We start from the raw sequence: 16716 nt of genomic DNA on the forward strand, positions 1-16716 counted from the left end.
ATTTACGATGTATTTTAATCGTAATCGCAGTCACTGATCTCATTTTATTTGCTAACCATATAACTCGTTTCAGATTCGATCATCTGATATACACACTCTATTTTAACATGTCGTATATTTTTTTTATCAAGGTCTCTTCCGATGATATGATATTTTAATTTGCATTCGATCATTATAAATAACTTTATTCCGACTGGTTTTTTGGTGAATTGTTATACTGACTATCTTAGAATTATGCCTGAGCTAACTGAGGTTTATGGATCACGCCGCGGACAATTTGATCACAGGACAAAAAATATTATCTTTTATCTCTCATTTATGCGATATATATCTAAAATTTATTAAATGAATTCACAAATTTTATTTACTGTATGTGCGAATTAGGCTAAATGAGATATTTGAATTTCAATAGTATTTTTATTGAAACAAAATGATCAATTAAAAGACAACCGTCGTTTTCTAATGACAGACTGATAAATAATTTTCAACAATATTTCGTTTTATTTGAATAATAGCGTCTGTATACGTGCATGCATTTATTTAGTTGCAGCAATAGTATGTATTTTAAACTATCGAAATAATAAATCGCACTGTGAGTGTAAAACCAAGGTAACTGCGAAAGACATATTTATTTTGGATATATTAGGGTTTGAAGTCTTCGTTTTGTTGGGAGAAATAGAGTTTCTAAAAAAAAAACTATAATATTTGGTTTATATCTATATTATATTGCATGTTCTTTCAGTTAATTCACTTTTACACTATCAAGTTCACGACTTTTGCAGTTGTTTTGCATTTAATCTCGAAATTTGCAAAATTTGCAGATGCCTTGGTTTTACACTCACGGTGCGAAATGTTTACACGTAAAAGTACTGACTGTCTCGCCAATGCCGTTCTGTAAGAGTAAGCGAGACGCAATGTTGCCATTTTACGCTACTATTTGACAGGTTGTGAAAATCGGTTAACCTCAAAATGACTCTGCGCGATGTAGTTCATTTTTATACGCAGGCGCAGACATAAATTTAGAAGCTTCTGAACTTTTTTGATTCATGCATGCAATCTTGCAACTTACATGATAGTTCATGTTTACACGTAGATTTTTTTGTTATGGCTGCGATAATATGTACTGCCAGCAGTAAGTCCATTCATGTGTAAACGGGGTATTAGTTTGTAAGTCTTTGCACGTGAAAATTGTTCATGGCTGGTAATCGTCCGGGTTAATACACTAAAGTGACTAAAGAATAGAAATGATGAAAAAAATCAGAAAAGTAGATAAGTCATATTACAGAACATTTCTCTATAAACAATACATAAATATGGTTTTTTGTGTAGTTTTAAATAAATGTTTTTCAAAAATTTAAATACCTGATTATGAATATTTGAACGAATAAAAAACATGAAAGTACTATTTTTACAAAGGGTAGTCTGAAAATAAAATTAAAGGAAGGCTAAAAAACGCTTTTGGATAGAGAACAATGTGTAGAAAAGCTGATTATGTTAGAGATTTTTTTAAAGGAAGAGCTCTTGACTTCGATTTTAGACAAAAATTACTTTCTTTTAAAACACTGAGCCCCTGCATGATTTTTGCATAGACACCTAATATTTCTAGCTATGCAAATTTTTTCAAAACCATAAAATCATAATAAACATTAAATCTTATTATAAAAATGTCGAATTGGCCAAAATTGTAATGCATCAATATTTATTATTGAATAAATAAATAAATTCAAACGGTATAATTTTAAATAAGTAATAATATATAATGTATAGGACATTTTCATATTAATAGATAATATTATTATAATTAATTCATTTAACTCTGAGATGATATCTAGTCAGTGCAGTTCGGGAGACAATTTTATTTAAAATTATTTTATATTACATACTTGTTTACCTAAGATATGTGGAACGGTAAAAATACCCCGTATTGTCTCATTATATTCAATGACCGATGAAATTTCAATAATATTAAGTATTTATAAACAAAAATGTCTTATTAATCATGTAATTTATTCCTGTAACAGTAACTTTTATGCAAAGAGAATCAATAAAAAATATTTATGACCAGTTTTGAATACAAATGATTACGTAAACAAGTAGTTTTGTCGTAGTCACACATTTATCTTGTTTGTATTTGTTTAAAATTTGGCTATCTCTTTCAATTTTTTTTGCGGTTTGCGGTATGTATTATCGTACAGGCAAAATCTTAATTATATTAATTGGCAAGTGTTTATATTATTACGTAAATGACTCAGGAGTCAAGACGTTTGTTTCAAAATTCATTCATAAATTTAAAAACAATAAAAACGGAAGTGGTAATTGAAACAGTAAATATTTATTAGTATTTTTATTGGACAAACCAAAGCTAATTGAACATAGTGACTAGAGTAATGTTAACAATGATGTAATTTAATGCTGTATTTCGAAAACGTTACATGCAATGACATTAATATGGACGAAGCATCTGGAAAAAAAATGACACTCACTTTTTTGTCATGTCTACCGATTGGCGTAATCTGTTCTAACGCCATTACAATAAAGGTGATATTGCTATAAATTCTCGATGCTTTTTGTCGAGTCTGCCGAATGGCATAATTCATATTTTAATATCAATATCGCTCGCTCAAATGAACATTGACGAGAAACACTGTTCTAACGCCATTACAATAAAGGTGATATTGCTATAAATTTTCAATGCGTGATATCGCATAATGGAAATCGCAAAATTTTGTCACGTGACGTCTACCTATACACGTGCAAATATCGCGATTCGTCGAATTTACTTGCTAGCTACTGTACTGAGTGCGTTGTCCATTAAGAATGTCATTGGTTACATGTCACATTTAAAACAACAGTGACATAAATTACAAAAATGTTCATATTACCTAAATACACAAATGTAAAGCAACTTTTTTGTAGTTTTTTGAAGACAACAGTTAACATTTACTTAATATAAAATAATATATGTTACATAAAACTTTTCAATACTTACCTATTTATTTTTATATAGGATTCTTTGTTTTCACTATTTTGACTAAAACACAATTATGACTTCAGACTTGTAACGTTTTCGAAATAAAGCATTGAATTTTGATTTTTTGTATTGTTGATAATATAATAAAATTTAAAATAAAAACCTATTTCAATGGAGAGATATGAAGAGATGAAAGACGTATCGCAGAGACAATATCTACATAATATTTTCGTGTAGGTACACCAAGTGATAACCCATTTTATAATAATTAGCTGCAGGTTAAGTGTTGCAGTTTTATTTGTGACAAGATTATTCTTTGAGATGTATTCTACAGAACTGAACCAAAATAAAAACGACGTGCATTAATATAACATGCCCAACTAAAACAAGTTATTTTATACAATGACTGATGCAAATAATATATTATGTAATTTGTAGTGTTCAAATAAAAGAAAATCGAAAACTAGATTATAATATACTAATTGACATATAAAAATAAGAGGTACCTAATGACAATAATACATAATAAGTATTGTGTTGGATCACATTTTTATTTTTACAACGTATTAGCCTATATTCTTATAGCGCCTGTACACAATATGCATGAATTTACTGCACCAATAGAGTTTAATTTAAACTATCGCGATAATAACTGTTCACACGTAAAAGTAATGACTGTCTCTCCAATCTCATTCTTCAAGCGTAAGCGAGACGCTATGTTGTTGTCGTATAGTGTTATCTGACAGATTCAGACATATTCGGACAAGTTCGTAGATAATCGGAAAAAAATGCCAAAGTTATATTCTATGCGGTGTAGTTAGTTTTTCTTCCGGCAGGTTCGCCACTGTGCGTTCTACTGCGCATGCACACCGCCATGCAAGTACCAATTATTGCGTGAAAATTCAGAAGCATCTGAACTTTTTTGATTCATAAATATGAAATTTGACGCGGCCATGCCTTGGCGCGTACGTTGGTTTAATTTTACACGTTGTAAAAACTAATTAATTAAGTAATCCGCGACGTCGGTTAGTAATTAAGGAATTAATTAACTTTAATATACTGAAACCGATAGCCAATATTATAACGCAATTCGATAAACATTTCATGTAAAAACTACTAGTTAAAATCGTCGTAATTAATTAAGATGCCCATAGCTTATTTAGAAAAGCATACTGGCGCGAATTCAGCAGATACAGAGTCAAGTCCTATCGGGTGTCGTTTTTTTTTTTTTTTTACAACACAATGGTTTTTTCTAGTGTGTATAGTATGAATGAGATGTTTTCAAATTATTATTGTACCTATAGTAATAAGCAGTGGCGAAGGGTGGAGGTAGACTGTTAAGATTCGACATAAACAGTGCACTCTAACATACCTTAGTCAAGCGTATTTGTTTTCATTGAACTAAGACTACAATATGTAGATTATATTGTAGTTTTAGTTTTTAAAAATCAATGAAGCCCTAGCTAATCTAAGCCATAGTAGAAAATAGTCTAAAAATGATCGTTTATCTATAAAATATCTAAAATTACGCCAATACATAATTTTAAATATTTTATAGACATGTGAATATTTGTCATCGATTATGGTGTGGTTGGGCAGGGCTTAATGAATTTAAAAAAACTAACCAGCACCATCTGTGATATGTATTCTTAATTCAACGAAATCAAATAAGTATGACTGAAAAAAGGAGCACTATTTTTGTAGGATCGCCCATAGTACACATAAACTATTATGGTTTGGTTTAGACGTGGTTTGATTGTATTTTAAAAACTAACCAGCACTATCTGCAAATTGTATTTTTTAGTCCAATGACAACAACTAAGTGTGACTGACAAAGTTTAGTATGCACTATTTATCTCAAATCTTAACAGCTTACCAACAGCCCTCTTCACTTGTAATAAAACCAGTGCGTGTTGTTATACCAACGATGTACTTACTTATCGGACCAATTTTTACCTTCATTTATATAGATACTATACCTAAATATGTATATTTAAAACTAACATGCTAATTAATATTTTTTTATTTACAGATATTATTGATATCCTGCAGCTGCAGTCGGAGAGAGGATCGTGACCCGATGCAGTGATACAAGCACACAAAACTCGTCATGGGTCGAGATTTTGCAGTAAGAGCATATTACTAACTAAATTATATACCTATGTCATTTATTTAATTTAAATTTGACTTCTGTTCCGGTTTTTGGTTTATCTGTAGGTATATTATATCAGTCGGGAAGGTTTTGGAAAGAGGTAGACTATAGAGATCAAGAAAAATAGCACACTTGTTAGGTATACTTACGGAAAATAAGAAGACGAAACGATATTGCTACTGATGAATTGGTACAAACAAATAACAACGAAACAGTAAATCGATGAAATTTGAATAGCTCACTGACGATCTAAAATTGATAGATGAGTTTAAATTATGACGTATTTTCTTAAGAATTTATACCTACACTCAACGTACGCCAAATCTACGTCATCGGTATCTGTTCCACAACAATTTACAATTTCATCCGTAAAACTAGACATTTTAAAATACTTATATATTTAAAATACTGACGAATGACTTAAGTACAATATCAGATAATTTATCCACATTTATAAAACACAATATTACGCTGAATTTAGATCATCAATATCTCGGCCTGACAAATAACTGAATAAAATAATGTTAGTCTATGACTGAATTAACTTATAAATAAAAATCATGGGATAAAAATATTTTTTTATTTTTAAAAATAATCTATTTGTATGTATGTACTTGAATCCCATTTTTTAAGTCGTCTTATTACATAGATTATAATATTATGGGCAATGGTTTTAGGCTTCTCTTTCCAAGCCTACCGTATCGCATACAATCGGATACAAACACAAATTGAACAAATAAGCAACGTGTAAATTTTTCAGATGCGAGATTCACGTCTATGATTTATGGCTTCAGAAACGGTCATTATATCACCCATCCACCGCGGGTAGGCTATATTTGGGGAAAATAATATTATAATATTGATATTATTAATGTTAATGTGTCTTTGTGATTGTTTTTGTGGTTATAGGATAGGTTAGTTCGGCATAGGATCACATTCGTTAGTCATCCGGATTAAGCAGGAAAACGAAAAAGAAAATAAAGCCAAGGAATGTTATGAATAGAGGAAAGTGATAGAATTTTATAACACATTCTCTATGTGATATGACTAATTCATTACTAACTGGTATTTAGGCCAGTCGCTAAATGCATGCAATAAAATTAGTTTTAAAATGACCATTAAATCTTTAGTTATGATTCATATGGAAAGAAAATATCACGGAAAGTTCGAACAAATAATTTGAATGTAATTTACCACCTATTTTTATATCAATAATTTTAAATACATAAACATACTGATGGGCAGACGGATTTTTAAAATAATTATATGTTGTGATTATTTATTATGAACACAGTCAAAACGCTGATCAAACTGCATATAGTTAGTATTCATTGTGCGTAGTCAAATTGGGTTAGTTTTGTTTAAGAGCATTCTTCAACGGCAAATAATTTTCAACTATAGGTGCGACGAAATTTTGGACTCGCTGGCAATCGGAGAGCGAAAGTCGAGCTGTGAACACGTCATTTTGTTTTTATTTTGTTAACTGTCAATTAATGGTGGAACTGCATTGACATACATCTGACGAATTCATACTTTTTTTTTATTACAACTTAGACACTCACTTATGGCATTTTATTATATATCTACTCCACCATAGGAATATAGGGCAACTCAGGTTCACGCCGCTTTTCTCAGTCTCACCTCTACGTCGCGCGCCTTCCGCCATGTGACTCCTGTAGTGCATAGATCGCTTATGTAGCACCACTTCATAGTGAGCTAGGGTTGGTCACGGTGACGTAATCATTAAAACTATGCCACAAAGGTACAAAATATCGGAGTCTCTGGTGGTATCCGAAACACATGCCAATTGTACAAACCACGCAAAGCTTCTCTTCGTGGCTACGTCAATCACCGGCAACTGACGTGTCTGCTCACGGACTCAGTGTACCCGTAAGATTTTTGCAGAAACATCGATTTTCTTAGCTCTTTGTTTCGTGATGGCGACGGGGTATTAATTCTTATATCGTGTAAAGATGACTAAAAAACGTTACCCATTTACTTGAAAAAGAAAACGTGTCAATGAATACATTATTATTGTTACTAATAGAAAAATAAACAGAACATTAAATGGACGCATGTTGAATCTTTGTGACAAATTATATTTCGTTGGGCATGCGTCATTTACACAATCCGCGCATCGCCTAGTCACGATCTTTTTAGACCCTGCCCCAGCTGGGGTATAGCCTTAATATCTGCTATAAGTATTTTAAATCATTTCGTTTTCCTCTCAAACCATTTTTTAATATAAATAAGTACTTGATTTAATTGAACAAATATAATATGATATGATATGATAATCACAAAGGTGTTATACAAAGAAACTTTAAATATTTTATTAAAAAAAAAAATCGAACATTTTTAAACGGGGATCAAATTTGAACAGGTTTTTAAGAATATATTAGCATTGAAAATTAAATTGAACTATTGATTCGGAATTATTCATTTTATTGTCTGGCAACTTCGGAGTATCATCACTCACACAAAACAAGTTTTTGTTAACTGTAAATTAAATCAGCATTATTTATATTTAATTTAAAAACATTAGTATGTAAAGGAAGATTTGGTATCAAGATCGATATTCAGCGAAACAATATTCAAATGTTGTCTATGGCGTAGGGCAGTGTTTTCCAAAGTGTGGTACGCGTACCCCCTGGGGTACGGGAAGAGTTTGGTGGGGGTACGCGCTGCACCGGGCTTTGGCTGCGTCTGGCGCAACAAGCATTAATAGGACACCAATACAACATCTATGCTGGAAGGTTTATTCCATGCGGAAGAAGAGCAATTGTTGGAATTAGCTTCAGACGGATTCTTGAAAAATAAATATAAGGAGTGTACTTTAACATCATTCTGGTTGCAAATGCAACATGTGTATCAACTTTTAACAGAGAAAGTCCTGAAATACATCTTGTCTTTTCCAACTCCATATCTATGTGAAGTTGCTTTTTCAGCATTTGTAGACATTAAGTCAAAAAAAGGAACAAGCTTTTGGATGTGGAACCGCATCTCAGATTAAAATTAATAACCAGGGAACCAAATTACGATGATATGTCGTCTCAACATAAACAATTTCATCGTTCTCGTTGATTAAAATGAATGTTATTTATAATATTATAACATTTATTTATATTTTATCATGAATGAATTTTATTTTTCGTTTATTATTATTTTGTTTATGTACCTACTAAAAAAGGAAAAAATAAATATATTTTGATTGTTAGTAAAGTATATTATGCATGTTTTTTGACGAGGGGTACTCAGAGTTACAAAAATTATATAAAGGGTACACAGGTGTTGAAAGTTTGGGGAACACTGGCTGTACTAACTTATTAAATGTTTGCACGTGTAATACAGTATACTCGTATTTTTTACTAATTCAAGTTAATTATTATACTCTTTTAGAGATTACAAATAATTTATTGTAATTTTTACAATAAGTGCTAATATTTCGATACAAACCTACCCTAGATAGCTGCCGTAGAGGCCGAAAAGCAGTATTGTGTATATAATAGACGGGCTGATCACTAAGATCATCTTATCAAATTTAGTTGTGTGTCTTTTGCATGACTTCTGGGATGGGTGATATGACATCATATAATATGGGTATCCTAATATGTCGTTATTGGATCACAAAGGCTTGGGAGAAATATTTCTTTCGTCCTATTTTTTTGGTTGAAAGTTTACCTCATTCTTTATCGCCATTTAAATCGAAGAATTCGGTTATTCAACTGGCGTCTTTCGATGACGTGACTTAACATTGTCCTTTTCCGATATTCATTCTTGTTTCGTCATTACAGTTTTTTGTTGTCCCGCGCGTCTCTCGAATTCGCTGTTTCTACTGACAGGTCACTGACATTCAAATAAAATCCACATAACGGTCCGTGACATTCGATTGACAAAATATACATTTTTTCTTTCAATTTTAACATACAAACGATTGTTCGGAGCGTGTTGTATATTGAGTGTTCGTGCCATTTGGGCGGTGGGCGAACTGTATTTGCGTGTCGGATAAGTGATGCGAAATTTATGTTAATAACATCGTTGGCTTATATAATATAAATCGTGAAATATGACGATAAGATGATATTTATTACTAAATGGATGTAGAATAATATTATGTTATTTGATGAATTGCGGGATTATGGGGTGAACACTGAACATACTAATGAGGAGAAAAGGATTAAAATAATTCAAGTGTGACTGTGTTGAATTAATAACCTTTATAGTTAAATATGCGATTGTCAATTTAAGATAAATGTTATCAACATTCTGGAAAAGGGGGCTTTTGGTCGAATCTATTATTAATATTCCACGAGAGAATAACTTATTGGCATTTATTTGTGTTTGAAGTAGTAAAAGAAGTAATCTATTAGTATTTGTATAATTAAAATATTGTAACTCAAAACTTCCAAATTTTAAAACTACCATAATTGTGTTATTTATGGCTACGGTTAACAACCTAAAACCATGTAGTCCTAGAGTCACGACATGTCAGAAAATTATATTGCAATTTAATGAGCGCTCGAAATGGACTGGAACGCACCGGAGCGCAGCACCGGTTTATGAAATTCTCAAAACAACCGCTTCGTCTTGTAGTAAAATTAAAAACGACCCTCCGATTTGGGAGTTATTATTAAAAACATTACATTAATAATTTTATTATTTAACATTAATTTGACATGTCGTATACACTTTTTTAAACAAGAAATAATATGATTTGTGTTGTTTTGGTACAACGTTTTTATGCGATTTTAATATAACATACATTCTGGATAATGAGAGTTTTGTACCATTCATATGGTTTGGGATTAGTATTCCAGCATACATGTTCCAACATCTTCAATGTCTGTGGATATTAATAATTGATATACATATTTTAACGCTCATTAATAATACATTTATAACACAAAATTGGAACGTCCTGTAAGAGCATAAAAGTCACGTGCTACTTAAATACGGCAGATAAACGAAGGAAAAATAATTATATATTTTATTACTATGAATTAGTTAGTTTTTTCGACTGCGGCGCTTAAAAACATTGCCTATCCAAATCTTTAGTAGTAGTTCGTATCAGATGTCGAAATACTGTTATTGTATTTGTCCATATAAGGTAGGTACGTAGGTATATAAGGTATAAATAACAAAAAAACCCACAAACTTTAATATTTTTGGAAAATTTCGAGTGCTCCGGTATATAAACTTTTCTATTTCGAGCACTGAATTGGATACGTTAATTAAAATAATAACATTTACACTCTGTAGTAAATGCAGTTTAATTCAACTTTTCATACAAAATGGTGAAAAATCCTCCAAACTTATGTGTTTTAAATTCCTAGTCATCTCGATTAGTAGAACTGATAGAAGTGGTTGTAATTATTCTCAGTGAGCTATCAGGGTGGTTGTTAGAATTGTTTGTTCTAATTTTCATATTCGTGTGTTCCATCCTTGATAATGTTGCTCATAAACATACGTTGTTCCAAAAATCGATCACATTGTAAGGCGTGATTATTAATATAGAAACATTTTCATCTGAGAAGATCTCTAGTAAAGAGACATGATCATTTTTACAACATTTTTATTAAGTCGTATTCTTGTTTGTCCGGTGGTTGTTTATCCAGTACAAATCTTGCAATCGATTTTTAACTAACTTTCTGACATTTGAAATTTTTAGATTATATCAGAACACGATACCTATGCATTGTTTTTAAATACTTTTAGCCATCTTTAAGTAGAATTGAACTCATTTTCAGTTAATTCTGTTTTGTATGAAAAGTTATTTCGGAAGAAATCCGTATTAAGTGTAACACTATTATTGGTTGCTAGGAGTCTGGGGTCCTAGCAATTAAATTATTAATATATACGTGCGTTACTATGGAAATCAATATGAAAATTTTATTATTTCTATCTTTTTGATCATTTAAGCTAGTCCAGTAAAGTTTATATGATTCAACAGAAAATTTAAAAACGTAGTAATGTTCGTTATGTAAACTGAAAATAAAATCACAGATATACTAAAATATTCACATTTTTTTCGGAGATCTTGAAACCGTTTCTCGAATTCCTGTAATTATCAAAACTAAAAACAGAGCTGCATATTTTTCATTGTAACTTAACTTGGGCTGCATAGGTTACCCTGGGTTAATAATAAACGTGCAAACATTTCAATCACATATCTCCTCAACCCCAGATTTTACTGGACTTCTTAAAATCATCTTTCATGTAAGTATATCATGTATACATTCTTATTCACATTTTCTTAATTCTGTTTTTACTAATTATTTCAATTTGTGTTTGCGTGGTAAAACTCCATTATAATGTCATAAACTATTTTTTTATTCAATAAATAATTCACAAGGATTTGAGAATAATTCTTAATTTAATATACATAACATTAAAAAAACAGTAGGTAAGTAAAGTAATTTAAAACTTTGTAAATCAATTATGATGGCTTTAAAACAAAGGTTTTTTGTTAATTCTACGATAATTGAGTTATTTATGTTGACGGGGGTTTCGAACTATGAACTCCAGAAAACACTAACACAACGTGTTATAAAGATGGATTCATATCCCGAAACAGCTGTTATGGGACAATACATAGTCCAATAATTATCGTGGAATTAACAAAAATCTTTGTTTTAAAATTCCTACAATTTTTACGAGAAAAACGTTGTAATTCATCCAATATTATGACTGAATTTTCAATGGTCAAACTGACATTCAAGAACTAATTATATCACTTTAGTATGGAATTGTATGAACTTTTTTACATCGACTTACGTCGTTTCTGCTTATGCTGATTGTGGTACCACCAACGTCGTAACAGCTCGATGTTCTGTATTTAAAAAAATCACATATCACTTTGCATTTTTTGCAATAATATCTTTAGACACAATTAATAATACATGCGAACTAAAAAAAACATGTTCTTTAATTTTATACTGCCAGAAATGCATAAAAACGGTGAACATCTTGTTAAAATTTATGTTATTTTGGCAAAATTGAATAATTAACTAGTTTCCCCAGAGGCAAAAATTGTCAAAATATATAATAAATTATGTATTTTATGCCAAAGTTATGATTACGACAGAATATTTAATTATTGATAGTTAAAATGATATATTTATTATATTTGATTTGGCCGAAAGCGAGTCATATAGAATTTAGATACAATTATTGTATTGTAAAATATTGATTTAATACTATCATGATAAAAAGCTGAAAAATCAGTTTCTTCCATAATTTTGATATTTATCAATAATGTTGTTCTTTATATACCCTATATATATATATACATACGCTATACCCTGTTACTCCGCACCTGTTAGGTATTTCAGTTCCCATTAATTATTTGTTCCCTGCTATCTACTGACATTTGCTATTACTAAGTATATAGAAAGCTAAAATAACAAGAATAAGTTGTTTGGAAATAATAATTAGGATTAAAATATAATACACTATAATATGTATCCAAAACTGTGACAGTTGAATATAATTGACCATTTAAAATTCATGCAGTTAAAATTAACTTTTATATATAATTAAGTAACTACCTGTATATATTTATTATTGGGTATGCTTTTATTTTATTGCATGTCAACATGCGTGAATTGTTTTTATTGAAGTTTTAATCATAATTGGATATCAGTAGATATTCTATCAGACTCAGTTGTTTATTTGCAGTAATATGAGAAAACAGTATTAGAAAAATAATGAAATATATAATATTTATCAATTTAACCCGGCCCACATTGCATCCAGCGTTAGCCGGTCGTATCCCGAGATACATAATCCAATGTGACGCATAGTTGTTTATGATTGGCAATATCTCAGGTGCGACTAGGACTACCCAAGACTCAGGTTGAATTAATTTTTATAACGGCCATAGGTGAAGAGAAAAATCGATAAGATATTTCTATTCGGCGCATTTTTACAATATAATAATAATTGTGTTTAAAGTAATATTAATATGGATGTATTATTTGTTTGGCAGGTGATCGCAGTGCTTGCGATATGTTTGACGGGGCTGGCGTCGCCGAAGTCCGTGCTGAGGCACCGCCCCGGAGTTTCCCAGGCGCAGTTCCCGCCGCCCAGGAGTTTCCTCAGGAGCGCCGTGGAGAGCGCCCCTCCCGCCGCGGCCGCTTACAAGAGCGCCCTGACGGAACAGTTCACAGACTCGGAAGATGAATTCGGGTCGAGGCGTCTACCGCTGAGAGCCGCCGTCGAAAGTGTGCCCCCAAGGTCAGTCTAATATACATTTTAATTTGCGTGATCTATATAATTATTAATATTTTTTTCCTTCTTTTATAATATTACCTATCTTGAAATTCTAATATCAGAATATAACAATTCTAAAATGGAATAGGACAATTTTTACAAGGATATAAATATTAGATTGAATTATTTAATTCTCATAATAATATAGACAGACAAAAAATATTAACAGAAGTATGTATTTGATTTTGGCAGGGCTTAGTTGATTTTTAAAAACTAACAGACACCATATGTAAATTGTAGTCTTAGTTCAATAAAACCAAACACGTATGACTTACAAAGTTTATTGTACACTATTTATGTCGGATCTTAACATTGAGTTAAGCGCCCTCCACTGAAACCCGCCCCGCACCACACTCGGTCTTAATCGAGCGTATCGCGGGACCCTGCAATTGTTGATATGAAGTATCTGAAACAATTGAGCTAGGAGTGTCCTGGGAGAAGATGCCTAAGACTTAAGTTGCTACGCTCAAAGTGAGCTCTGACTTTGATTAATGAGTTTATTAACCAGGAAAAGAAACGCACATGGAAATTATGAAAAGAAAACGAAGTTACGTTGTGTATACAGCAAAAAAAACGAAGCTAATCATACGGACAGCAAAAATTATGTGAAGAGATCTTCACGCCCGCGGTAAGACGCCGCAAGTTTTTTAAAAGCAAAATAATTGGCCTTAGTAGCAACCAAGTCGGTTGGGCCGATGGGCCCAACAGCTGGTTGGACCGACTTGAGCATTTCCTCCCGTTCGGAGCACATACTCAGACATTCCCAGAGGATGTGGTTAGCATCCTGTATTTCCCCTCCGCATGGACATGTCGGACGGCTTGCAAGTCCAAGCTCAAAGAGCTTGCCAGCGAAACCACCATGTCCAGTCACAAATTGACTGGTGTGATGGTCAGGAGTCAGATATTTGGTTATCATTCGCCACTTGCCTGTCGGATCTTAACAACCTACCTCCACCCTTCGCCACTGATATCTACTATACTTTGTGTGGGCCTTGGAAGTCTTCCCCATAATGGCCACAATTATTCGCCGCACATATTGAAAAAAAATAGTGACTCTTTTCATTTGTAATGATATTTTACGGATTGGATTACATTTCTTAAAACTCTTTCATGTAGGTACATCTTTTTTGAAGTACTACCATTAAAATAAGTAGAAATTGACGCGAAATAGTTTTGACAAAATATAATACAATCCTTTCTTCATATACGACACTTCACCTCTTGGGTACCCACATGGCATCAAAACAATGTATCAAATCGATGCCACAGTTCAATAAGGAAACAACTAAAAAAAACAAAAGATAATTTGATTTTTTTTATAGAAATTCTCATTTTTACTTTAAAGCCTTGATTTTGAGGAAAATATGTTTTTTTTTTTAGTTCAGTAGAATTCAGCAATGCATAATGAAATTTTACAATTTAATAAGGAATTAAGTTTAAAATTTCAATATATAACTGAATTGATGATTAATCTCAGATAAGGTTTTTCGATTTTATGACATATTGAAGACATATTTGACTCTTATTTTTTACTGAATTGTAAAGAGAAGACCTTTTTACATCAAATGGCATTATTAACTCACAACCTTGAAATTTTGAGTTGTTTCTGATAATGAAAGAGTTGTTTCTGATTGTTGAAATCTGATAAAATATTTTTGAAAATGAATCCTACTAAACATATTTCTAGATTAACAATATAGCACCCATCTTCTTGGCATCCTCTTATGAGATATAGCTAAGTTTTTACATGAATTATCATACATACCTACGAATATTTATATATAAAAAAATATTTTGTTTAATAATGTCTAACTGTAAAAAAACACAGATGAGCATTTATACGAAATACTATACTTATGCTTATAAATATTTAGAGTAAAAAAAAACTAGGACCGATGAACTTTAATTATAGATAAAGGTGTGCTGTAATTAGTAGTTTAAAATGAATATTCTATACACGTTATAAACAAGAAAAAAAAACTGGTTTCAAGTGAAAAACCAGAAAGCACTAAAAATCTGAACACTTCGGATATAAAAATCTCTTATGAATTTATTTCTTTTATAACGCAAGATAAAATATTAGCAAAAAAAGTCGTAGGAGCGAATTTAAGAAGCCGATTAAGTGGACTCATAAATTTTCTTTTGAAGAAATGATTTATTTAAATGATATAACATTAAAAGGTGTGTTAATGATGTTTTATTGGTCGCCTGTCGTTGCTGAAGAATCTGTTTAGAATTTTTATGCATTGTTATACATACTGAACACGAATTTATTGTTGATAATTATTTTTCTGAATAAGCACGACGTCATTTTTGTGCCTAATAGTTTATATAAAAATATGTAATATATTGAATGGCAGAATATTAGTTTATTAATTTTTATGTATCAGTGATTCCTAACTGTAATCCGCGGAAGACTGGGGTACTGCAAGAAGTTCCAAGGGTACCGTAAGAATTTGTATTTGTTTATAGAGTAAAAAATGTTTACTTGTAGCCTACGTTTACTTTTACTTTAAATAATGAAGTATTTCGAAAATTCAGTTTTATTAAGGATATGTTAGAAGAAGATATAGAGGGTATTGTTCGGCAAAATAAAGCCGACAAAGCCGTGTTTCTTATGTATCACGCACAGTAGAACATCAATTTTATTATGTTACAATATTACATGTTTCTTCCCAGTGCGGTGACCAAATTTAAATACAGCATAGTTAACCACATTTTCTGCTAAGATAATTAAAAATAATTAGTGTTAGTGTTCGCATTTTTAAATGACTAATCATTCAAATCAATATTTACCGGCGACGTGTACAAAAAGTATTTAATTCAGCCGTAGAAATTCTATCTTACTCTTACACATATTGCGGAGATATAAGCGTGCCGAATGCTTTCTCACTTGCACTTATGGTTCGTTTTACATAATAGAAAAAAAACGTAGTGGCATTGAATGGATGAATAAAAATTGGCGAATAGATAATCAATAATGATCGTTGTCATCTACTGTGCACTGTTTGTCTGGATTATGTAAAGCATTCAAAATATGTAGACACGCAAACATGATAGCTGCTGTTGCAGTTGCTAACTTGACGGCAATGTATTGATTTATACCTATACCAAATATAATATTTTTTTTGCAAATATCAATTTCTGACTACTCTTCCAGTAACATCCAGTACAGCTAGATAGATTATGCATTATTTATGAACAGCATATTATAATGGTTGGAAAATTAGGGTAAGAATGCGAATAAATAACGACGTTTGAGACTAAATTCCATGGAGAAGACAAGTATTTCGCCTGCGGCGCTAATATTTGTTAAATGTTT

General features: G+C 31.4%; 1 protein-coding gene across 1 annotated transcript in view; it reads left to right on the plus strand.

Annotated features, from left to right (window-relative positions):
• Positions 1-16716, plus strand: part of Cht10 (Chitinase 10) — a 105727-nt gene that overhangs the window by 19412 nt on the left and 69599 nt on the right. Inside the window, exons 2-3 of the mRNA XM_085957943.1 lie at positions 5004-5099; positions 13111-13358. Of these exons, the coding sequence (XP_085814069.1) occupies positions 5082-5099; positions 13111-13358 (266 nt within the window). The 5' untranslated portion in view covers positions 5004-5081. The remainder of the gene's footprint in view (positions 1-5003; positions 5100-13110; positions 13359-16716) is intronic.

This window comes from Rhyacophila brunnea, unplaced genomic scaffold (assembly GCF_057557595.1).
Source record: "Rhyacophila brunnea isolate RB1 unplaced genomic scaffold, BYU_Rbru_1.0 scaffold_7, whole genome shotgun sequence".
NCBI lineage: Eukaryota > Metazoa > Arthropoda > Insecta > Trichoptera > Rhyacophilidae > Rhyacophila > Rhyacophila brunnea.